At 30.6% G+C, this 26063-nt stretch overlaps 1 protein-coding gene across 11 annotated transcripts in view; it reads left to right on the top strand.

The window, feature by feature from the left end:
- Positions 1-26063, top strand: part of LOC143230813 (scavenger receptor class B member 1-like) — a 53033-nt gene that overhangs the window by 13389 nt on the left and 13581 nt on the right. For all 11 annotated transcript variants that reach the window (XM_076464998.1, XM_076464997.1, XM_076464996.1 and 8 more), the window contains 10 exons: positions 3440-3600; positions 6618-6759; positions 7332-7538; positions 8392-8483; positions 12744-12790; positions 18760-18829; positions 20261-20433; positions 20594-20712; positions 21398-21471; positions 22480-22531. In XM_076464998.1, coding sequence (XP_076321113.1) covers positions 3440-3600; positions 6618-6759; positions 7332-7538; positions 8392-8483; positions 12744-12790; positions 18760-18829; positions 20261-20433; positions 20594-20712; positions 21398-21471; positions 22480-22531 — 1137 coding nt within the window. The remainder of the gene's footprint in view (positions 1-3439; positions 3601-6617; positions 6760-7331; positions 7539-8391; positions 8484-12743; positions 12791-18759; positions 18830-20260; positions 20434-20593; positions 20713-21397; positions 21472-22479; positions 22532-26063) is intronic.

Below are 26063 nucleotides of genomic sequence, written 5' to 3'. Positions count from 1 at the left end.
TTGTAATTATGTGAAAATCTACAAGATATTAAGTTTTGTACTATTTTTATTCCCCAGCAATCTTCCCCACCAAAAAACAAACTAACAAAATAAACATGATAAAGAGGAAAATAAAGAAATACATTTCTCAAAATAACACAGAAACAAAAAAAAAATGACTTTAAACTAGAATACGGTAGCATGACTAGTAAGTAGATAAATCCAATGGCAGCTTTTCAGCCAAATCATTCTCAACAGAAGATGTGGTAGAAGTTGACACCTGAGGTTCCGAAGCACATTTCTTCAACAGGGAATGGTACCCACATCTGTCTTTGTGAGTGACCCAGTATCTGAATGTGGAGTCAAAGTTAAAAGTTTTGGACTCCATGGATAAGTTCAGTAACATTTCTGTTTTGGCCACAGACAGACTGCTCCTGGCATCTGTTTTGATGCTGTTGTACCTGCTCACAGTCAACAGATTAACTGGAATTATTAACCCAATTTCTGCAAGCTGAGACATATTTGGAAAAGTGTGATGGATCTGATGGATGTATTCCTTGTAGAAGCTCTTCATGTTTCTGTTTTTGTGAGCATCCTGTTCCATTATGTTCCTCAGTAGCAGCCGTTTAATCAGTGCCTCATCCTCATTGACAAAAGAAGTGCTGGATGAGTTTCTTCAGATCATCCTATCAGACTCTGCTCTGCTGTGACATGGGCTAAGTATTGAAAAAATGACATGATGCTAGTGTCTGGGAATGCTACTTGTAGTCTTATGACCACCTCTTGAACAAATGACTCAGCAGCTGATCTGTACTTTACACGTTGTTTATCAATATCTTTGATGTCATGGCCTCTGTAAGAACTGTAATCACTGGCATCAGGAGCTTGTGGGAATTCCTTCAGTGCAGTCTGTGTTTAAGGACCAAGGATGTGTACCAGCAACTGAATTGACAGAATTGACCCATCAATAATTACTTTAGCCTGATGATAATATAAGTCAGCTTTTTGTAGAGATCTTGACAAAAGTTCAAGAATGCCAACAGCATCAGCCAAAAAATGTGTCATCATGACAAAGCTGTAACATGACAACTAGACCATGTAGCAAGGCTCGGCCTGGAGTGCCACGTTCCATTGCTACGACCAGCAGGCAGCTTATCACAGATGCAATACAGTTGATTAGTGCTTGGATGGAATCATTAAAAGAGAGCCATTGTGTGAAGAACACTTGCTTGATTTTGTTGCTTTTCTCTTCATGCAATGCTTTGCTCTCTTCCAGAACCCAACACAACTTGGAAGAATATTTTAGGCTTTTTGCAAACTGGTCCAAAACTGAAATGTACTTCACCAGGTATGGCACCTGGTTTGCTGCCTTTTCAGCTGCCAACTGTAATCTCTGTGCCAAACAATAACTTGTTATTATCCAGGAGCATTCCTATTTGAATTTTATAGCAACACCTGTTTTTATTCCCACCATGACATTTGCATCATCAGTTGCAAGTCCAACCAAGTCAACATCAAACAATCCTCTATCTGCCATGACTGAGTGCATTATGTTGTAGATAGAATCAGCCCCAGTGTTGGTCAGCTCACTCACAGCAAGGAATCAACTTGTAACCTCACCTAATGATGAAAGATGCCTGATATAAATTATCAGTATAGAGGTGTTTCTTGCATCAGTTGCTTCATCTGCTTCAAGAGCAAAAATGGGAAAGGCAATGCCCAAAAGTTTGCCTGCATTTCATCCTGAACTACATGATTTAGGGCACTGTACATATCATCTAGAGACTGGCTGTGGGTGTATATGAAGCTTTCTGTTCCATTTTGTGACTGAGTCTGTAGTTTCTTGAGAGAGGTTACTCCATGTTCAAAAATATATAAGAACTTGTATTTTGAAATAAGATCACCAATTAAAGTAATAAACAAAGATATTTGGAAGAGTTGGCTAGCAACTTAATTTTTTGATAGATATTTTCAAAATGTTTAACTTTTAGAAAATTGTCATTTTTTTTAAAGAAAATACTGTAGAAAACAGAAAGTATCTTATTAATACTAGAATGAAGAATATTCTTACATTGAATACTTGTAGTGAAAGGAGGGAATGAAACTTCACAGTTGGGATGGCTTCCTTTGCTTGTACAAGTAAAGTGGCCGTCTGTGCCTGAATGCCACCTTTACACCCCACATACACATTCACAGCAGGAGTTGACATGTCCTTCTTCAAAACTTGGGATGCTACTGCACTGCAATGTTCTTCTGACCGTGCGTGCTTCACCAAGTCTTTTTTACGCTTAGTAGCAGTTTTCCCAGTGGTAGCATAAATATTTGTCTTCTTGTTGTCCCTGCATAATTTGCAATGAAAAGTATTTTGTTGGGAAACATGTTTCAACCAAGGAAACTGTGAAAACCAAGTTTCTTTAACAACTCTGTGAAAATTGCGGGTATATATTTTTTCACACCAACAGTCTGATCACTGCTGCAAGCATCAGTTTCTTCAGAGCTGTCTTTTCTTTTCAGTTGATGTTGTTGCTTCGACCTTCTTTTGAAAAAAACTTTATATATCTAACTGTTTAGACATCTTTTTATCTGATCTAGAAGTTGTCATGATCTCAATTCAAACAAGTCAAACGAAACTTGGGATTTCCACTTTGATACAGACCATATGTTGGTTTGATGAAAGTCAGGTTTTCTGTGATTACTGTTTGTGTACCATAGGCAGAATCAAACATATAGCATAAGAAATGAAAATAAAATAAATCATTAGCAGAGCTGAGTAATAATTATTTTTCAAATTTAATTTCTTAGTTGTCATATCCCTGAAATCATAAAAATACATATATAAAGAAAATATAGATTACAGTCAGTGGTAGTTTTTAAAGACGTTTCTTGTTTCTTCAACTCGCTGGGGGGCACCTCTGGTCATTTGTCATCATTGATGGTGTGGATGGCAATAAAAACCACGAAGCTGTTAAGACCGAAACTTGAGCAGAATAAATAAAGGAAAACCATCCAAGACCAAAACATTATTATCTTTTGCCACTGTGGCAAAACCAACACTAGATTTTTTAACCACAGGCTGTTTCTTTTTGCCAATGGTGATGTGGCTAATGGCTAGCGGAAGTGTAGGGTTGCCTTTTTGGTAGAGCTCTTGATTTAGGTGTTGGTTAACTAGGTTTGAATGTATGCAATCTCACAAAAATATTTCATTCTTTGAGCTGTGGATGTATTATAGAAGTGACAACCAATTCTTTAACAAGGATGTAAGCGTACTTTTAACTGGCTACCTTTTTTCTGGTCAGTTTTTCAAAATTAGGGACGTAAACAGATATTCTTAGTAACTTTGCTATAATTAAAAGATACAAATATAGTTCAAATTATTTGCACATGTTGAAATTAATTATTGTCTATGGTAATGTTTACTTATGAAAAAGAGTGGTTCAAAGTTTTTTTCTGCTCTTTCCAGAAGTTTCCCCTGGCTAATGGGTCAATGTCATATAAAGTATGGAAGGATATGCCTATCCCACTTTATCAGAAGGTATATTTGTTTAATGTGACCAATCCAGAGGAATTTCTCCAGAAAGCTAGCAAACCGAGACTTGAGGAAATTGGTCCATACACTTACAGGTAATTAATATTACATTGAAGTTAAGTACAAGAAAATAAATTTAGTGGTTTTGCTTATAGTATTTTTAGTTCTTGTTTTCATTTGTTTTAATTACTGATATTATACCTCTATTAAATTTCATGTTTGGGTGGGTTTGTTGTGTTGTCACTAAAAAACCTTAAATTATGTTATTCTAGTTTTAACAATTTCTGTCACCTTTGTGACCTAATTTAAAAATATTAAAAATACAAAGACTAGTTGATGTAATATAAATGTACTAGTATTTCTGGGAATACCTGGTGTTTTAATTTTCAGTGGCCTCTTTCTTCTGCACCTGATGCTTAGCTATGTAACATTCTTCAGGTCACGACCCCAAAAGAAAGCATGAAACAGCAATGTCTCATTTCAGGATGTATCCTGTAATGCCTTAATCCATGATCCATTGTTAAAGGATTAAATGAACTAATGTTTCTCTTGGCTTTTTTGTATCAATTTATCTCATAAGAAGTTGATTAAAAAAAGCATTTTTTTTATTTGGAATGGTGAATTAGTACATTTCTCATTCTTGCTGATATTCTTGTATTACTTTCTTCTCTCTCAATTCAGATACTCCAAACATATTTGATCTAACACTGTTTACTTGAAACAACACTTGTAGTTACTACCTATTCTATTGAAACTATGATGTTTTTACTTGAGAATAATGACTTCTGTGTGTTAAGTTTCATAGCAAGAATTGTTTTGAAATTAATTAGTACTAACATCAGAATATTGCTTACTTTTGTTAGCAGATTAAGACATTTTATGTTATTAGTTGGTAATATTCTTGTATATTTCTGACAAGTTTTGTTCTTGTTTTATTCTTATTGAAACTTTAGCATTAAGAAATATAGCAGTTCTCAGATCAGACAGTAAGTTGCATGTTAATGACATTACTATTTAACTTTTTTTGCTGTCACAAAATATGTTTTACAAATGAGTCTGATTTTTTACATGATAAGAGCATCTTACAAATGTTTTTAGTGTGGAGAACAAGTCATTGTTTAGAGTTACAGTGTACTATTAATGTCAATTGAAATATGTGATTTTATACATAACAGATCTAAATGTGTGTAGAATTATACAATCATTTTGTTTTCATCTAGCAGTGTTAATAAATTGCTTACTTATATGACATGTAGTTTTCTTATATAGAATAGTGATAAACCTGTAAGTTTTGAATTATGTCTCTAATACATTTAATTTTTTCTTTGGGGTATAAATTTGAGATGAAGAAATTGTAATATTTAAAAAAAAAAACTAATCTGTAATTTTCAGATGTGAAAACAAATCTTAAATTTCTTAGATGACAGAGAATGTTATATTAGTTTGTTGCATGAAACATTAATTTTCCAAAATACTTTGTCAATTTATATTTGAGATAACATTTTTTATGTATTTTCAGCTTAAAATTTACATTAAACATGAAAGCTGTTCTGCTGTGTTGAAGAACATTTCCCATTGATGTGAAAGTAACTTACTTTGTGTGTAAAGTTCTTTATTGTTCACATAGTTATTAAAAAGAATATGATCCAACTAGTTTTGAACATTCTTTATCTGACGTGGCCACTCTGCATTTTTCCTTGTCTTAATAGGAAGAAGGAATGAAAAAATTTGGAATAAGTGACCAGTAACAAATCACGATTACATATGGTAGCTATTACCACAATGAACAGACAGTATTCTTCTCATAACATACATCAAAACTGACCTTATTCTATGTTGACTTTGACTACAGTTATATTTTTGTTGAGTTTGTATTAAAAATCTTATATACTTAACTAACTATATTTATTTATTTAAAGAATGTATTACGAGATGTGTTAGATGTAGTAAGTTGTTAAACATATGATAGTCAAGGTTGTTCTGAAGAGCTGGTTCATGCAGAGATTGATTACATTGTATTAACACAGTTTTGGAGTCTTGCCCCTAGACTTCAATCCTTATCCAAGTATGTGACAGTTGAACAGATATGGTGACTTGGTTAGTTTATTAAGACTGAAATCTTCTTGATCGTGTTGCATGTTGTTACCTAGAGCATGTGATAGATGACTTTTATCATAGGTCTTTGTGTTTTTGGATTCTCAGTTATTACCTGTTATAAGAAACGACATGTTATTTACTATAGTGGGGACGTTGCTTGTTACAGGTCTCTTTGTGAATGGTTCTTGTCTCTCAAATCAATCCATATTCCTTTGTTTTCAATGCTATCTGGTACAAAAGATGTCCATTTTTTGGAAATTACAAATCCTTAGTCTGAATATATCTTTATGCCTGAATCTACAAACACCTTGTTTCAAAATGAGGCTGTAACAAGCACTTCCCTAAATTGGTCAATTTTCATTGACATTGTTCTATCTAAGAAATGGGAAAAAAAGCCTAAATGTAGTTCTGATATGTGCAGTTTCACCACAGCTTTGCATTGATTGTGGTATTATGTGGCTTATTAATTTGCATATTCAAAATTATTATATTATACTCATCCTCATGTATTCCTATTGAAATATAAGGAACTTGTGATATTAAAATACTCTTTATAATTTACTCTAATGTCTAAGAATTTTTAGCATTGCAAACTTTTGATAAACATAACTTTTTTATGTATCACACACTTTATTTAACAACTTTTTGTAAGTTGGGGTAAAAATGTAATTTGAAAGACTAAACAAAATCTTAAAACATTTTAAAGCAAACAACTAAAACATGACTATAAAATGTAAAATCCTGAGTTTTTTGTGCTGTAATTTTTGTTCATATTGTTGTCTAAAAATAGACCAGAAATATTTAAGTTCTAAACGTTTTTGGGTGATCATGCCCTTGGACCCACTGAGAGGGATTATACCCAAATCTGTATATGATGTTGGGCATTTAGCCCAAGTTCCATCTTGAACCAAAAGGGTTAGCTGTTTATTTTAGTAGTATCACCCATTTACTATTAAAGATTATGAAAATCTTGCATTAGTGGTCTACAAGTGATATACCTTGTTCTTTTATATAGAACTTGGTGGATCAAAGAAAATATCACATGGCACAATAATGACACAGTAACCTACAGGGAAAGAAAAAAATATGTCTTTAGACCTGAACTATCTGTGGGAGGTGAGGATGACCTCATTACAACAGTCAACTTTCCTATGGTTGTAAGTGTACATGTACAAGTCTTTGGTTTCCAACCATGCTTGATTCAGCAAATTATTTTTGAGATTTTCTTTTGTGATGATTTATGCTTAAATAGTTTATTTGTAATTGCTGTGAGTTTTGAAGCCATTACAATATGAGTAGTATTTTGTATAATAATTGGTCTTGATTACTTGTAATTGGTACTACTGACTGATTAAAAGATTTGGTAGCTTTTAAGTTTTATTTGTGCTTTAACTCAGATATGTTAATGTTTGAAAACTGATCTTTTAATTGATAAAAGTCATTATGAATGAGTCAAAACCATAAAATCAACAGTTATTTTTTTAAAAAATCTAATCAAAGTGATTTCATGGTGTGAAATAAAATGTGGATGCCATTTGAGAGAGTTCAATTCATATTTTAATTTTTTTCATCTCTAAACTATTTTTGTATTAAGTTACCTTCTAATATTTCCTGCAGGATAATAACATTAGTTTGGTTAACTGATAAGCGAATGTAAAGTAAGTTACATTCATGTCTTTTAAACTAGTTTTTAATACCATACATTTCTTTACCTCACCTGGAAATCCAGACAGTAGCAGCATGGCTACGTAATGCCATTCCTTTGGAAAAAGTAGCTGCATCCATTCTCTTATCTTTGATGAAAGAAGAGATCTTCATACAGAGGACTGTTCGGCAGCTAGTCTATGAAGGTTACCCTGATTTTTTAACAGTGATTGCTCCATTGATCCATTCAGAAGTACCCAAAACTCATGGACATTTTGGATGGTTTTATGGGGCAAGTTCTTGGATGTATACTTTTGAACTGTAAAAAATTTATATTAGTTTAATTTGGTAGTGATACTTGATAATGGTATGAAAGGGTAACTTGAAAAGTAAAGATAAATATTTAAGATATTCACTGAGTTGTAACAAATACATTTTTGTATTGAAATTATACAATGTTTAAACACCTAAGAAAAAAACAGGTATTTAAATTAACAGTTCTACAAAATATCTTAAATATATTTTTCTCTTTTCGACACATATTTACTTTGAATTGACTATTAGCATTAGTCAATTGTGTTGTAAAAAAGCACTAAATCAACAAATTTTAAGGCTCCTTGAAGCTAGGTATTAAACAAATTTGTTTAAAATAATCTGGTTTTAATATGGTAAATGTAAGATTTTATGTAAAACATAGTAGTTCACTACTTTGTTGTCTTTTTTAACTAAATAATAATATCTTCTTAATAAACTGAAACTTTTATTTAACTTAATCACTGGAACAAGGTAAGCTAAAGTTCACAAAGAAAATGTAATAAGTGAGACTTGTCTATTTCTTGGAAAAATTGTAATAGATATTTTAAAAATTAGTAACACAAAAATCTATACATTTCTACACATTATATCATTAGACAATATTTTGTAAGGTTCATCATTATATAGGAATTTTGTTAATTTAACATATCTCAGAATATATTAGTCTATAAAGGACTGTGGCTAAAAAGTAGGTTATGTAATAATAATAAGATTGACTACATAATGAGAGCTGTCAAAAGAGTAAGCTAGGTTTTTTATTAACATTGAGAGTGATCATTAGTTAATAGTTACTCCTACAGTATTTGCTGATTTTTATTTTTATTTTTCAGAAAAATAATACTAATGATGGAGAGTTTACAGTTTTTACTGGAAAGGGTGATTTGAACAAATTTGGTGTGATAGAGAAATGGAATGGGTCACGGTGAGTTTTTTTTCTGTTGAATATTTGAATATATTTTTGTTTCAGTCACATGAAAAATTTCATACTGTGTTATATAGAACTGATAATCCTTGTTCTTCAGTTAAAACATTGAATTATTAAAGCAACTACTAAGTACATTTCTGTGGCTTTTATTAATTATGTTTTTTAGCTGAATAGTTTTCTTGTCATTTGTGTTAGTTTTATTTATTCATCACCAGATTTTTCTTTCTCTGTTATGACTGACCATTGCTTTTCATGTTTATACTCAGATTTTAACTTAGCTGTTGAGATTCTTTCAGGTGTGAAGTGAACTCCTGCATATTGAATTTTAATGTAACAATAATATTTCATAAATTTGCTTTAAAAGTTTCCCAAAAATATTTTGGAATTAATATTTTTTATCTTGTAACATTTATTTAGAGTAATTTGCAGAATAAAATGAACAAAAAAAACTCATTCTTTTATGCACAGTTTCAAGAAGCCTTGCTTTGAAACAACACTGTTAGATTTCTTCAGGAATTTTCTATTCATTTTAAAACAGTCTTATATTTGCTGAGAATGAATTTTATGAATACCATTCTCAGAAATTTGTTTCTCATGTAAACAGTGGTACAGGAAATTGGGGAACAATCACTTCCCTTAAATTTGTGTAGAGGAAGAAGATGAAAGCAACAGTGGTCACTCGAGAATAAAAAAATTCCTATTTAAACGAGAACAACAATAACCTATTCATTTACATATTGAAAGTGTTATTCATAATGCATAGTTTCAACACTAGGTGCATCACTAGATATTTGAACTCACTCCCTGACAAAAAACAAAAACTTCTGTTTATGTTTTTTTTAACTTTCTCTGATTTTGTTAGGATACTTTTGTTTATCCTTGTATTACCTCACAGCATGTGATGAGGTTAATTACTAACTTAACTGTGCTTTTTTCTGTTTGTCCCAATACATAGTTTTTTATTTGCTAGTAATCATCACTTCTTGAGAATACAATTAACTAAGTTTGCTTCATGAGTGATTTTTTTTTTCTTTTCTGTGTAAAGATTTATTATAGGCCTTTCTTCAGGTTACATGTTGTGAAGTTGTAAGCAAGTAGGAACAATTATTAAAGAACAGCTTTGAAAATAGTTGCAGTGAGAAGAAATTTTGATTTTGTGATAAAATGACAAGACCTAGCTTATACACGGTAGAACAACGGTAGTTGAAATTTAGAAGAGACTTAGAACCTAACCACAGATTAAGGAATTTTGTTATAGTTTCATTTGATGTTCATTTCCTATGTGAAAATGACTTTCTGTTAAATTACATTTTGAAAACTGTAGGCATTTTCTTTTATGATTAGACATCAGGTTTCCCCTGAAAAAGAAAGGTCCACATTTTGAAAGTGCTAGGGTTATAGGGTTTTTATCAAGACAAATTGAACCTATGTATTACTAAGGGAGACTTACTAGGGTTAGAAAGCATGTAGATTATGACAAAATATTCTGGTGACTCAAATCCTTATTTCTTGAATGCTACTGTTAAATTTGCATTAAAGCAGTGTACATAAGTAAAATAACTTGTAATTTATTAAAAAAAGTGTTTATTAGATATAAATTGATTTTGGTCAAGAATATGTAAGTATGCAAAAGTAGCATTAGCTAGTCTGACTTGATGCTGTTGTGACAGGTTAGGTTGTGTAGATCACTGATAAATTGTTGTCAGTTTTTGACATGTATATTTTATGATTTAGAGCTAGAAGTGCAGACTACTGTAATTGCTCAAATAAATGTGTTGATGAATGTTAATCAAGTTGAAACTGTTTAGAATATATAACATGGAAATTTTGATTCACACATACAAAAAATTCTAAAAGGATAGGAAGTATTTGTAATTTTTTTCGAAAAACAGTCGTATCATAAAATATCGGAAATATTACACAAAATATTATAGAAAAACTAAAATTATTAATTTTCTTTAAGGTAAAACTATACACTATTTAGTAAGCTTGTGTTACAAACTATTAACAAATTCAAAAAAATGTAAAGAATACATTGAATTTAATAAACAAAAAACAACAATAAAGGAAAGGTAATGATTCACATTGTCCTATATATATAGTGAAAATATTATCATATTTCTATCAGAAATTTGAAGAAGATAAATATAGCTTTAAAATAATAACTTGATTCGTTTTTGGCCCTGAAACAAAAATTAAACATGTTAAGCAAATTTTATAACAAACCCACCTAACCAATAAATATTTACAAAATAAAGTATAACAGTTGCATAGCCTTTTATGTAGGTGAAACAGGACATAACTTGAACATTAGGTTAAAAGGACACCTAAATCCCCCATCCCTGGTCCATGAACATATGAACTAAACCATTGTTTTTGTGAATAGAATGTGTCTATGTCAAAACATAAACCTGACATTTAAATATTAGCATAAAATAAAACAATCTCACAGTTAACAAATATCAATATACATTTGATAAGTTTTTGATTGGTATTTCTCCATACACTCTTAATCTTAAGCAAACATTTGGTACATGTTTCTACATTTTCATATTTATTTGCCTTTTGTTTGGTTAAGTTTTTTTTTCACTCTGAGAAGGAAAGATAATTAGGAGATTAGTGATAACTTTCCATCTTGAGGGTGGTTAAATAAATTATTTTACTCAAAATATGTTTACATTAAAATCTTGCTGACTTGCATGTCAGGGTATTTCTGTAGCCATGGTCTTGTGGCTTACAGAATGGCTCCGAGGTTGTTTTTAAAAGTACAAACTTTTAGCTCATATCTCCATCATCTTTTGACCAATTTGACATTTGATTACAGTTTTGAACTTAGGAGGTCAAATGCTTTTGAGTGATCTATTTGACTTATTCCAAAGGTCTCATAGGTTAATTTATTCTAATACTGACAAAAAAGAATTTCAATTTGAGAGTAGACTGATATATAGCCTGATGAGTAATATACCATGTTTGGTATTGCTGGTGCATAAAGATATTTAATATATAAAACTATGCCTCTCACTGTTCACACTTTTCAGCCCATATAATAGTATCGCTGTAATGATACAGAATCAGCACACTCGTATTTAATTATGTGACATCACATTCTTAATGTCAATGAAAATTTTGTGATTTAATTTTACCCACAGAAGGTAGATCATAGGACCTCCAGAGGTGTAAAACCCCGAGAATGATTTTTACCCCTCATTATTGAAACAGTACATTATTAGATAAAAATTGATTTTGATCAAGAATATGTAAGCATGCAAAAGTAGCATTAGCTAGCATCAGTTGATTTTACTGTGACAGGTTAGGTTGTGTAGATCAGCAATAAATTTTTGTCCATTTTTGTTATGTATAATTATTTGATAAATAATGCTAATTCATGTGTGCATTCTTTGTTCCCCCATTTCTTGACCAATAAGCACTAAACTTGGTAGATCTGTCATCCAGGATGTGATAATGGTCACAAGGGAGGGAATGTCTCATAGATTAAATTATTTTAATCTTGCCTAAAGGAATTTTAAGTATTGTGGCTGTTAAGGATTCTCAGTTGTTCTGGTTTTAACAGTTTTTGGTGTAAAGCAGTTGGGTTGTTCTGAAACAACACTGCTTATATCACTTTTTTTTCTTTTTTTATAATTCAGTAAGTTAGTTATTACTGAAAATTGAGGGTTTGGTTCAAGTGAACACTGTAAATGATAAATATTGAAAAATCTACTTGCTTTTCTCAGGTGATTTTATTGACATAACTGCATAATTTTATTTGGTTTTTTAGTGTGTAGAATAAAAAACAACAGTTTTACAGTATGATTAAATAATTGAAGATAATTATTGATCTTTATTTTAATATTGTAATTCAATTTTTACCAGGATTAATAATTGTGTACTGGCATTATTTATACCTATTGGCCATTAATGAATTTCATAAGATTTGTAATGAAAATCATTTCATAATCCAGTTGTAAATATTGTAATTATGTAATGGAGTAAGAAATGTTAAGGTTAAAATCTAAAGAATGTTTTGCATTTAGATAACAAATAAATTGTAATGTGTTATGCTTTAGAACATCTGAAAGTAGGCACTTAATATTTTTTTCTTTTCAAATTTGTAGATTGTTTTACATTATTAAACAATCAATATAGTGTTTGCAACTTATTGATATGCTAAATGGAAGGAAAATAGAAATTAGAAAAGAAAAAAATAACAATGAATATAAATACTGTGGTAAACATTTTTGTTTTTTGTCCATATAGTTCACTCAAGTACTGGACTGGGTCTTGTAATACAATTGCAGGATCAAGTAAGCTTTTTAATTTTTTTTGTTGATTTCAAAGATATGTGATATAATTTGGTGATGCAATTATATATATTGTATGCTATCAATTTAGTTGTAACTTTATTTTTTCAAAGTTGTAAACTGTACAGTCACTCATATGTAAAAAAAAAAAATTTTGTTTATAAAAATAATACATCAAGATAAAAACTTTTGTAACTTCTTTTCTTAAGATACACTGCTGGCCAAAATCTTAAGGCCAATGAACATAAAGCAAACGTATACATTTTGCATTGTTAGACTCAACCACTTATTTGAGTAGAGCTTCGAAAGATGAAAAAAGAAAAGGAAAAAAAAACAGTTTTTAGCATTTAATAGGGAAAATGTGAACATTATGAAATTAGCCTAAATACTAGCTGGTCAAAAGTTTAAAATCATACCAAAAAGAAGTCTTAAATAGGATAGAAAATTCCAAACAAGAGGTCTCAGTAGTGAGTTGCACGGCCATCATTGCAAATAACTGTAAACATTCGCTTTGGCATGGTTGATATAAACGTTTGCAGAAGGCTGGCTGGAATGTTATTCCAAGTGGTGAAGATGGCTTCATGAAGATTATGCACTGTTTGGATTTTACGTCCATTTCTATAGACTTCTTTTGCCATCCACACCCAAACATTTTCAATGGGGTTCAGTTCACCATGAAAAAGTCCTTTGTCCTGCAGGCATTTTGGATTGCAGTGTTGTCCTGCTGAAAGATGTAGTCATTTCCACACAAGCAAGGGCTTTCAGTCAATAAGGATGCTCTCTCCAACATGCCCATGTAGCCAGCTGCTGTTTGACACCTCTGTATAACCTGAAGCTCCATTGCTCCAAGGAAGGAGAAAGCACCCCAGATCATGATGGAACCTCCTCCACTGTGTCGTGTAAAAAGTGTCTCTGGTGGGATATTCTTATCGTGCCAGTAACGTTGGAAGCCATCTGGACCATACAGGTTAAATTTTTTTTCATCAGAAAACAAAATCTTCTTCCACTTTTCTACATCCCATGTTTGGTGCTTTTCAGCAAAGTTTAACCAAGTTGTTTTGTGGTGTTGAAGGAGGTGTGCCTTTGAAGACTTTTACGGTTTTAAAAGCTTTTATCTTGTAGATGACGTCTTATTGTTCTTGAGCTGCATTCTGCATCTGTAAGGTCCTTAATCTGGTTCAACGATCAGCTGATGTCTTGCCGAACAACCTGTTGAATCCTCCTGCTCAACGCCAGCGAAAATTTCTTGGGCTGACCACTTGAAATTCTCATTCCATATCCCTCAGGGTCTTTTAAGAAATTTGCAACAGCAGTTTTACTATGTTCAATCTCATCAGTGAGGGCATGTTGAGAAAAACCTTGCTTTTGCAGCTCGAAATTTCTGCCACGTTCAAACTCTGTCAACTTTTCAGCCTTTGCCATGTTTTTACCCAATGTAACACAGAAGATGTCAGTTGGAGATGTTGACAATGCTAATGCTTGAACACAAATGACTAAATTTCGTTACGTGTTTACTGATTAACACTTCATTTCAGTATGGCCTTAAACTTTGGACCAGCTAGTATTTAGGCTAATTTCATAGTTTTCACATTGGCCTTAAGATTTTGGCCAGCAGTGTACATCAAGTTACATGTACATCTCTAAACATATATATATACACTATAATTTGAATGGCAAAATAGATGGTAAATATTTATAAAATCTTAGATTAGGGTTTATAATGCTTTTTATAATTAAGGTTTTGTTAAAAAATCTGTGCTTGGATATTTTTACAGTCGTGTATTTTTATTAGTTGTTTTTACATTATGCTTTATGGCAATTAGATTTATTATAATTTTATAATACATATCTGTAGTTCATTATTAAAAGTTTTCTTTGACTTTCCCCAACATTTAAAATGGTCAGTTGCTTACCATTATTTTGTCAGTTATACACTGGTGTTAATTAAAAGATATTATAATGCATTCATGATTTGATAACTTAAATAAATGGCATAATGATGGAAAAAGAAATTGAGGTGAATTCGATTATGAGAGATGTGCATCTTTGCACTTTAATCTGATGTGTGTCTCATATTAAGAAAGCAGGACCAAGAAACAAAGAAATTGCATTTGGTTGTAAACTAAAATAATTCTTTAACTAAATCTTCCATTGTTCATAGCTTGGAACTGTATATCGTGGCAAACACAATGCAGTCATGGGAGACACAGACGAAAAGAAAAACCACCACAAATTATGAAGGACACATTTATATAGTATTAATTTGCATCCCTTGAAGAAGCATTTTATGAAATATCAAAAATTGACTAGACCATTGGCAGGAAACTGGATTGTTAATAATCTTGTGTTGTTTTTTTTGTCTCTCTTATCCCAAAGATATTTTTCTTTATTTTCAACTATATATCTAATGTTTAACTCTTCAGATGGATATTTGAAATTACACAGGCCTTGAGTTTAAACTTTAAAAGTTTTTAATAATGGATATTCCATAATTCAGTTGTGTAGATTTTGAAAATAATATTCTTTTTTTTTTCTATCACCTAAAATTTTTTTATAATTGTGGAAAAATAAATATTAGATCAAATTATTATTTCATTTACCTCAAAATCTTTGAAGAATCCTGTGGAAGGCCCAAATCTCTCGCATATCATTAAGTTCACCTTGTGTGAAAAGCTATGATTGAAAACAATCTCTATTGTAAATTTTTCTGAAATTTAATTTTCTTTAACTACATACAGCTTGTAACTAAACTTAATAAATTATTATGGATTTATATGGTATCTACAGAGTAATTTATTATTTTTTGGTTATCCAAATGTATATATATAATTCTAAAAAATATTTTTTGTTTCTCATCCTCCACATGTGAAATTTCTTAAGGTTTAGCAACCTATAACCAGCAGCAACCCAAATACAAAGGTTGTAATTAGAAAAAATGTTTGTTTTACTTCTTTATTTACTGTTCTTTAGTATCTTATTTGTAAAAACAGTAATCATGTATATACATATATAACATATTATAACTGAAATATAACTATTACAATATACTAGTCCACTGAAACACAGCCAAGATGGGCCACTTTGTAAAGACTCTAAGGGGCAGTTTTTTACCCATGGATACTGTAACATGAGTACATGTGTGCCACATCATTGGAACTCCAATCTTAGCCGGCAAAAGACTAAAACATCAATATAATAAAAATAATAAATATATTTAAATGTATAATGTTATGGCATTTAAATTATTTAGATTAAACATTTGCCTTTTTGAGCTATAATTTGTGGTCATTCTCAAAAGAAAGCATTGTCTGTATTTACTTTATTAATTTTTTTATGTAGGTTACGAGATTGGTTAGATCTGTTGGAGCATATACAGAAATTTTGATTTGATAGCAAAAAATGAAAACATTGTTTATTTTTACTTATATTTTTATGGTGGTTACTAGATTGGTCAGATCTGTTGGAGCATGTACAGAGATACTGATTTGAGAGTGAAAATAGCAGATAAAATATATTTTTTCTTAAAAAATTTATAGTTATCTGGAGGTTAAACAGACTTCACAAATTTTAAAATTTAAATAACTGCAACATTTCGAAAGAAAAAATTGCAAGAAAATTTTTAATTAAAATATATTAATACTTAATTTAAAAACCTGATATTTTGTGTATGAAATCCTTGTAATACTTACCAGTAATCAGCAAAATGTCGTAAAGATATACATGCATTATACAAAATCTTAGTATGATTGCTCTCATGGATACCTTTGTCGTCATGAGTTGGGTGGGTTCCACCCGGCCCAGCTTAGCTAGATGGTTAAGGCACTTGACTCGTAATCTGAGGGATGCGGGCTCGATTCCCCATCCACCAAACATGCTCACCCTTTCTGCTACGAAGGCATTATAATGTTATGGTCAGTCCCCCTATTCATTGGTAAAAGAGTAGTCCAAGAGTTGGCAGTGGGTGGTGATGACTAGCTGCTTCCCTCTAGTCTTACACTGCTAAATTAGGGATGGCTTGTGCAGATAGTCCTTGTGTAGCTTTATGCAAAATTCAATCCAATCCACCCAATCTGTAATGAAAGGGTTAAAAGGAGTATTATGACTGGCTGCTTCCCTCTAGTCTTACACTGCTAAATTAGGGATGGCTTGTGCAGATAGTCCTTGTGTAGCTTTATGCAAAATTCAATCCAATCCACCCAATCTGTAATGAAAGGGTTAAAAGGAGTATTATAAAAATTATAACCAAAAAATTCAGAAGAAAACTTTTGATCCAAGTGATTGGCTTCTACCTTTCTGAACATTTTAATATATTCTGTTGTCTGCCCACAGTTCAAATGTTATAGAAAAGATCAAGTAATCATAAAATTTACCTAGGTGATATTAAGACATGTATTACAATAGTCTATGAATTAAGAGACATTACAGGGGAAGAAAGAAACTGGAAAATACAAATATAAAATATTATGAGGAATTAGTGAAAAATAAAGATCAGACCTAAAAACAATAGCATAATACACAAAATGTACATTAATACTTGTATCGTTATCTTGTGCCACAATAAGGTAAAAGTTATTAGTGGTTGAAATTGAACAGGCAAGGGAAAATTATAAAGAAAACATCTGAACTTATTAAGTAGTTAAGTGGAATGTAAAACAAATTAGGGATTCTATATTGCTTCACATATATTAAGCTATATCTACATGTATGTAGAGACATACATAGACATTACATATAACAACCTCTACTATGATTCATGAAAGATTTTTTTTCTTAATTATATAATTAAGCAATTTTAATTTTTTTTTTACCTAGAAAGTTCTAGTATTCATTGGTTATAAATAGTTTTTCTCTTATTTTTTGTAGCTCATAATTTTTATTATGACTTCTAACCTGAAATTTTCTCAAAAACATGAATTCACTGTATTATATCTAATGTATTTATTTTAAAAATAAAAAGAGAAACAATAGATATAACTGAATGCTTCAGGCATACCTTACAAATTGTCATGTTAGTGGCAACAATGGAAGTATCGTAGCAACATTATATATTACTGAATACACTGGGCATATCTAACTAGCTACCCTACTAATGGCAACAGTGTAAGTATTACAGCAATAATAAATATAACTGAATGCTTTAGACATACACTACAAATTATCATGTTAGTGGTAATAATAAAAGTATCATAGCAACAGGAGGTAAAACCAAATGCTTCTGTTATATTTTAATATTAACAGTGTCAGTATTGACAGTAAAAGTGTCATAATTATCATATTAATGGTAATAAGTAACATAGCAGTAGTAGATAAAAACTGAGTGCTTTCAATATATTTTCTGAATTACCATTTTAGTGGTAATAATGAAAGTATCACAATAAGAGTTATAGAGATTGGGTAGCTAGATAATTAGTTCTAATCAAAATCAAGGATTTCAACAACAGAAGATTTTGAAGAGGTGTGAAAAAATAAACAATTTTCTCATATTTCTTTCCTGAATGTTATGACACTAGAATTATTGTATGAAAATTATGTTTTATATATATACATATTATTTTCGTAGTCTTTATTTCATGTATGTATCAGATTTTAAGAATATGTGCTGATTTATTCTTCTAAATTATTTAATGGACAAGCTGTACAAAACACCAAGGAATGAAAAATGGAGCCCAATTTTTTGTTGGATTCACTACTTGCTACTGAGTTATGCTGGTGCGAATGATATACTGGGCTTCTTGTTTCATTTCTAACTCTGATGTTTTACTGTTGAATAAAGTTTTATTGTAGCTAAGTTATATATTAATTGGTATTTGCACTCTCAGTTAGTTAAATAGTGAAAACATTTACAGACTTTTTTGGTGTTTATTAAAGTCAGGTATCATCTTATAGTGCTCATGTAAGCTCTATAAAATATAGTTTAAATGAACAAAATAAAAGTGTCTCCTCTGATGGGGGGGCTGTGTTGTTTGCTTTAGATGGTGAACTTGGTCCTCCATTGGCAAGCAAGCAAGAAACAGTTACTATATTCCAAACAGATTTTTGCAGGTAAGAATGTGTAAAGTTATAGAAGACTGATTTTTTCTTCATTGAGAATCTACTTCTATGTTGATATACTTGATGACAGAAATGTATTTATCTGATAAAGTTAGCTGTTTCTTTAAACAGAATTTATTTAATATATTAAATTATGAATTGTATTGACTGCTTTTGTTTGAAATTGTAAATATGCTACAAAATGTGTAGTAATTATGCAATACATTTTTTATTCATTATTTCTCTATGGTTTTGTGTAGCAGTTTTCCATATTTTTTGGTTTTATATTATTTGTTAAGAACTAACATGAGTGACTATTTATGAGGTAATGTTATTTGTTATTTGAAATTCTTAATTTTTCACTGTGTACAAACTTCAGAGTGCAGTGAAACATTGGTAAGGTGAAGTGCCAAAACTTTGGAATTATAAGATATCATATAATTGAAATAGCCAATCAGAAACCTTAACTTCCATTTTTGATCTGTAATATATGTTGAATATTAATTAGGTGCAATAAACGTTAAAGAAAACATACAGGGTTGAATTCTGAATTTAATATCAGCCAACCATTTAAGGAATCAAAGTTCAACATACCAATGTCTGATGATTGTAATTCTAAATCTAACAGTAGCAAGTAATCATAGTTCTAAATATGCTGATTTAAGGTCACAGTATGATGAGCCTTAGTGCAGGGAGGATACCAACTGTTTGTTCATCATCGTTGGTCTTTAGGTACAATTACTGCTCTATTGCTATTACAAATATATATAATATTATCTATTTTGACTAATTGTAACATATGTATTACAAATATATATAATATTATCTATTCCTAAGTCTAATAGTTTTGGGGTACAGTTATAGTTATTCATGTACGCTTCTCTCTTTCAAGTGCTTATAATGTAGTTTATTTAATCTTCAGAAACATTCTAGCTCTTGTGTATTGGTATTTGTGTAAAGTCATTATCAGGTTTAAATCCTTTTAGAAGTACTTAGAGTAGCTAGTAGCCTTCAAGGGTGTCAATCATAAGTCCCTGTTATTGTCTTTTTTAAAAGTGTAATTTTTCAAATATTTTGCAAGTGTAAGTTTATAAGGCATCAGATTGTTTTGAGCTGGCTTAATTTCTGTTGAATTTCTTTCTGGATCTGAGATTCTGAACTTGATTTGATTTTTTTTTTTTTTAAAGTAAGGGTGGAAATATTAATTTTAAGAGAACATAACTTGTATTACTCCCTTCCAGCCCTACCATGGGTATTTCTTCAGTAACTTTTAATTTGCTATCATCCAAAATTCTCCCCCCCCCCCACCATGTGAACAGAATTCTGGTGCTATTTTGTTTCTAAAAATTAAGCACTGAAATTTAGTGGTTGGGTACTGTGGTTGTTTGAAGTAATATCTTATTATTGAAGTTTTTGTTTTGAGGGTATTTTGTTGTTTTGTAGATCTTGGAAATTGAACTATGAAAAGGATGTTAACAATAGGGGTATGAAGTGTCGTCGATTCTCTGCCAAGAAATCTGTGCTTGCTAATGGTACAGATAACCCTGAGAACAGTTGTTTCATTACAAGAAGACAACTTCCATCTGGTGTCATGGATTTGAGTCCATGTCGCTATGGTATGAACAACATAGTAGTTTTCTGTTTTTATTATCTGTGATGATGCAATGTGAAAAAAATCTTGCTTCTTTTTTAAAGTCAGCTGTGATATTTTACATTTGTTTTTAATATGCCACTAGTCAAGTTGAAGTACTGTTAACTATACATAATTTATTCTAGATTCTCCTGTAGCACTTTCATTTCCTCATTTTTATCTGGCTTCACCATCTTATCTCAGAGCTGTGGAAGGTCTGAAACCTAATGCTTCCCTTCACAAATTCTTCTTGGACATTCATTTGGTAGGATATTTCCTTAATTTTGACTTTTCACAACTCAAACCTCCTTCATCCTCAACGTTACTGCATAGGAAATAAAGTAAGATATTACATTTGTTTCAAAAGTGAATAAAAATGGAGACTTAATTTTAAGAAGTATTATCTGTTACCAGGAAGTTTGATATTCATGCTGACAAGTCTTGAGCTTTATTTTTGATGTTGGCCTTTCCAATGGAATGATAAGTGTACACTGCTTCTCAGTAAAAACTTTGAAAAATAAAAAGTAATTAACCTCTTGTTTATAATTAAATAGTCCTTTAAATGACTGTGTAAAAAAATGAAACATTTTGATACTGACTTGTTAAAAAATGATTAAATAAGCATTTACATTTGTAATAAGAATGAAAATTATAAATTAATAACCTGTAATGCCTTGAGATTGTCTGGAGAATCATATATCTCCTGACATGTTTCTAGGATGTTGATATTAAAATGATTTGTCAATTTGGAACACAATAGTAAGATGCATTTGTAGTGTTTGAATCTTTAATGTTTATTAATATAATTGAAATGTATTAATGAACATTTATTGTTATTTAAGAATAATATGACTAAAGTTGATCAGTTGTTTTTAGACAAAATTAAGTTTGAGGCAAAATTTAATCAAACAAACAAACTGTATTAGAAGCATGTTATTTTACTTTACTAGCGATCTGGTATATCAACAAGTCTCAATGCTCGTATTCAACTTAATGTCTTCCTGGAGCAAGATAAAAAGATAAGGTAAGTTTCTTTACAAGTTATGATTTAAATGCAATAAGTTGACAAACCTATTAGAAGGCAGTAGTTTGAAAAACTGTTAAAAATCCAAGTAAACTGCAGTTCCCTTTACACATATCTTTTGAAAATGTACCATTGTCCAAGTGTAATTATAAATCTTATAGTAGCATGTAACCATAGTTTTAAGTATGCTGACTTAAGGTCACACCATGATGAGCCAATAGTGCAGAAAAGAATACCAACAGTTTCTTATACACATTTCTTTTAAACTATCTGTTTAGTTCAGAAGCAAAGGTGTTTAAAACTAGCATTTCAGAACCATATTTTTTGTTCCACAGGTTATTCCAATCTGTACTTTAATGAATCATGTATTTTGTGGATATTTTTACCCATTATCTTTCAATAAATAGAATTAGCTGTATTGTTTGAGGGGAAGTATTCAACTATATTAAAACCAATTACTTCATTACAGAATAATAATAATTAAATATAATAATATTTAATTTAAAAGAGGAGATTATACATAAATTATCTGTAACTTAGCACAAAGTATATATATTTCATAATTTACCTTCAGTTATACAAATTGAAAATAATTGAATATAAGATGCTAGGAAGAGGATATAGAGTATGTATTTAAGATAATCAAATGAATTATTGTTATTTTTAAGATAATTGTGATGAAATAAAGTACTAAATGATTAATGTTATTAATCCAGAAGAGGTGAAAGCTCTTGGGCTAATTATGATTTAATTTACATTGTGTGTTTAATGTATTATGTAATAATTGTCTTATGTTTAAAATAACATTTGATATTCATAGTTAAAAAAACTGTTTTTCCCTTTCTCTTATCTGTTATTAAATGCTGATTGAAGAATAAATTTCTTTTTAATTTTTGATCATATTAGTTTCAGTCTGTCTCAGTGGTTAGGTTCTAAAAAAATATTTTGTATGTAACTATATGTTGTTGTGTTTTCGAATTTAATCATTTGGTGTTTCATTATTTTCAGACAGTTCTCAAATATCACAGAGCTGGTGTTGCCAGTATTGTGGCAGGAAGTGGTAGGATTATTTATGACCCTATTATATTTTTAAGAACGTAGATATAGATGTAGTTTAGATAGTAATTGTTAAACTGAGATTAAAACAACATTTGAAGTGTGATAATACTTTTATATGATGTTTAACATTTTTTAACTATATCTATTTATATAATGATAAATCTGGTATCTGTTTCTGATATTAATAACACTGGACAACAAAGAAGTTATAACTGGAGAAAACCCAAGTGATTGGAGTAATATGATGGTGCCAATTTAAAAAAAAAAAGTCAAAATTGGTTCATCATGTCTAAATTATGAGTTATTGTAATATCTGAATATTTTATCACCACACTATGAAATATCATGTAATAAACTCAATATGGTAGATTTGTACTGTCAAATTAAGTTTACTTGGACAGTTTAATGAGTAAAAGGCATACATATTTGATAACTTTAAACATTTACTGTATTATATTGGGGTACAAAATTTTAAATATACTGTTCATATATGCTGTTTGTTCTAATATAATCATAGTGAATTTCTACACTTTTGCTTCATTCTCACACCCACCTGTCTTTGGGAACCACATAACCCTTGTGCTAAGTTTGTTAGAATATTTGAGATGTCCCTAAAGTCATGGGTGGAGTCAGATGCATCTCTGTTTTCTCTTGCTCAGTTGGCCACTTTGCCTTCCTCTGTGCAAAGACAAAATAAAGTGTGATCTCATTCCTGCAGTATAATCAAACTCTGCATATTTCTGTTTTTTGAAACCTTTGAAGCTCTACTTTTGTAAACATAATTTTTTTTAGAAAATCATTTGAAATGCTGGCTGTCTGCAGTTCAGGTAAAGTCTAAAAGTTCAAAAGTCACTCAAACAGTTTCTGCCACATTTATGGAAAATGTATTACAGTTTCATAAAGGAGAAACATAACATACAAGGTAAAGATAACTTACTACCACTATTCTGGTTGTGAAGTTGGTAAGGAAGAAAAACACTAGACTCCACATGTATGTTGCACAGTTTGTACATCTGGCTTGGCACAGTGGCTGACCAAGAGGAGAGCAAGTTATGTCATTTACAGTTTCCATGATATGGTGTGAGTCCAAAGGTCAAATAAGTGACTTATTTTTTGCATGACTAATATTTCTGCATATTCAGGCAAAACTAAAAATACATTAAGTATCCAGATATTGCACATGCAATGGAACCAGTACCTTCTAGAGATGGTCTTCCAATGTCACATTCACCAGCAAACTGGAAAACAGAAGAGTTATTCTGTGAAGAAGACAATAAATCATCTTTACCTAGTAATTCTGTTCCAATGGCACCTCATCATAAACTGCCTCATCTGATCACACAAGAAGAGCTAAATGATCTGATTCATAACTTGTATCTAACAAAACAGCATGGGGAACGTTTTGGCTTTCATTTACAGCGATGAAATTTATTAGTTATAGGAAGATGACTTTCAATTTACCAAAGTTGCCATCAGAGCTCTGCTTCTCAGTTATGTAAGATACTTTGTGTTTCTTGTACAAATGTTGATGCACTAATGGAAGAATTAATACTGAACATCATCTTCAGGAATGGAGACTTTTATTGCTTCATCTAAAGTTAGGCTGTACTTGTGCATAATTTGAATGCTAAGACATTGGTTTTTGTTGCTCATGCTGTGAACATGAAAAGAAACTTATCAAAGTCATCAAATAATATGAATACCATAGATGGGGAACATATGTGGTGTTCTGAAAATTACTGCACTTTTGCTAGGCTTGCAGACTGTGTATACTGAACATTGTTTCTGAGACTACCAATATTATAAAAAATCATTTCAGAAAGAAGTGAGGCAAAAAGAATTAGATATCAGAAAAACAAGATATTGAGTATTAACCTTTAATGAATCCTCATGGTGTGTTTCTGCCTCCACATCATTTTGAACTTGGACTCATGAAGAATTTTGAAAAAGAAATGGCAAAGATGGTAATGGTTTCAGATTTCTGTCTGACATATTTCCAAAAATTAATGAAGTAAAAGTGTAAGGAGGTATCTTTGTTGGGAAGTGCTGATAGGTACAATTTTGAAGCAGTACTCAATCAGAAAGAACTTGCTGTTTGGAAACCATTCGAAGTGGTTATCAAAATGTTCTTAGGAAATAACAGAAATGAAAATTATGCTGTGATGATTAACAGTATATTAAAGAACTACAGGCAAATATGAAAGTCACTAAAGATGCACTTCTTGCACTCCCACTCAGACTTCTTTCCAAATGATCGTAGTGCAGTGAGTGATGAGCATAGAAAGTGCTTTCAGCAAAATATGTCTACAATAGAATAGTAATATAAAAAATGATGGGAGATTACTGTTGGTTCCTACAGCAAGAAACTGAGAACATGCACAAATGGTGCAACAAGTCGAGCAGATGTTTTGTAATAAAAAAAAAAGTAATACCTCATCAAATAATTTGGAACATGACGTGAATGTATTTTTAGAATATAACCTTACTCTACTCATTGCTTTTTTAAACTGGTATTGCTATTACTTGTTGTTCTTGAATGTTCTTAAATGCAATTTCTTTGAATAAATAAAATTATTAAAGAAAATGTTATTTTTGCTATATGTATATATCTATACATGGAATTTTAAAGATAAATCTATTGTTACTTAAAATCTAGAAGTGATCAGTAATTTTTAATGTGATTTTTAGAATCAGCATTGTTAGATTACTCAGAATAGATTAATTTTTTATAGTAGCAGAGAAAATATTTTTGGTTACATAGTGTAATTAGTAAAATGTTGATGTATTATTTTTCTATATAATGTATATTTTATATTACTGGTGGTATAATTATTTGAACTATTATTCTCATCTTTATTATAAAGATGAAAATAATGGTCTGATTAATTATACCATTTGTAATACTAATTCCTAGCTCCAGTCATTCCACAAAACTGTATATTTTGTAGTTTAATGGTTACAAACTACATGATAACTAATTAGTAAGATTATTGTCCAGCTGTTTCGAAATTACTCATTGGGTAAATTGTGTCAAGCTGTTAACCCTTTCATAATTGTTATTCATAGGTCAAACGCCATGTCTTTGCATTTGTTCACTTGGGTTCAAAATTTTATTGAAATACTATTTTATAAATTTATGCCAGAAAGTTTGGAATCAAATTATAGATTACAATGCAGACTTTAGTATTATACAAGAGTTAACTTCTTTATTTAAAAGTAATTATATTAAAAGAACACCTAAATGTAGATTTATTGTGAGTCACTTGGTATGTTGAATGCAATACTGGTTAAAATTAAATGTTTGTGATGTCAAAATACTATGCCTTTAGTTTTGCATAAATTAGGAACTTAAATTACCAATATTGACAAGCTGGAATATAAAATAAAAACCTTGTATCTTTTTATTTTACTGTGTCTTATGTACTGAATCAAACAGTGACACCATTCACTTCTCTCCAATTTTAAAAATGGTTCCTTATGTACACTCACTTCAATAAATGACATGTGAATAACCAATTGACAGCTTAGAATGT

Source organism: Tachypleus tridentatus, chromosome 10 (genome assembly GCF_004210375.1).
Source record: "Tachypleus tridentatus isolate NWPU-2018 chromosome 10, ASM421037v1, whole genome shotgun sequence".
NCBI lineage: Eukaryota > Metazoa > Arthropoda > Merostomata > Xiphosura > Limulidae > Tachypleus > Tachypleus tridentatus.
Note: the sequence above shows the minus strand (reverse complement) of the source record. Positions and strands in the feature narration are given on the sequence as shown.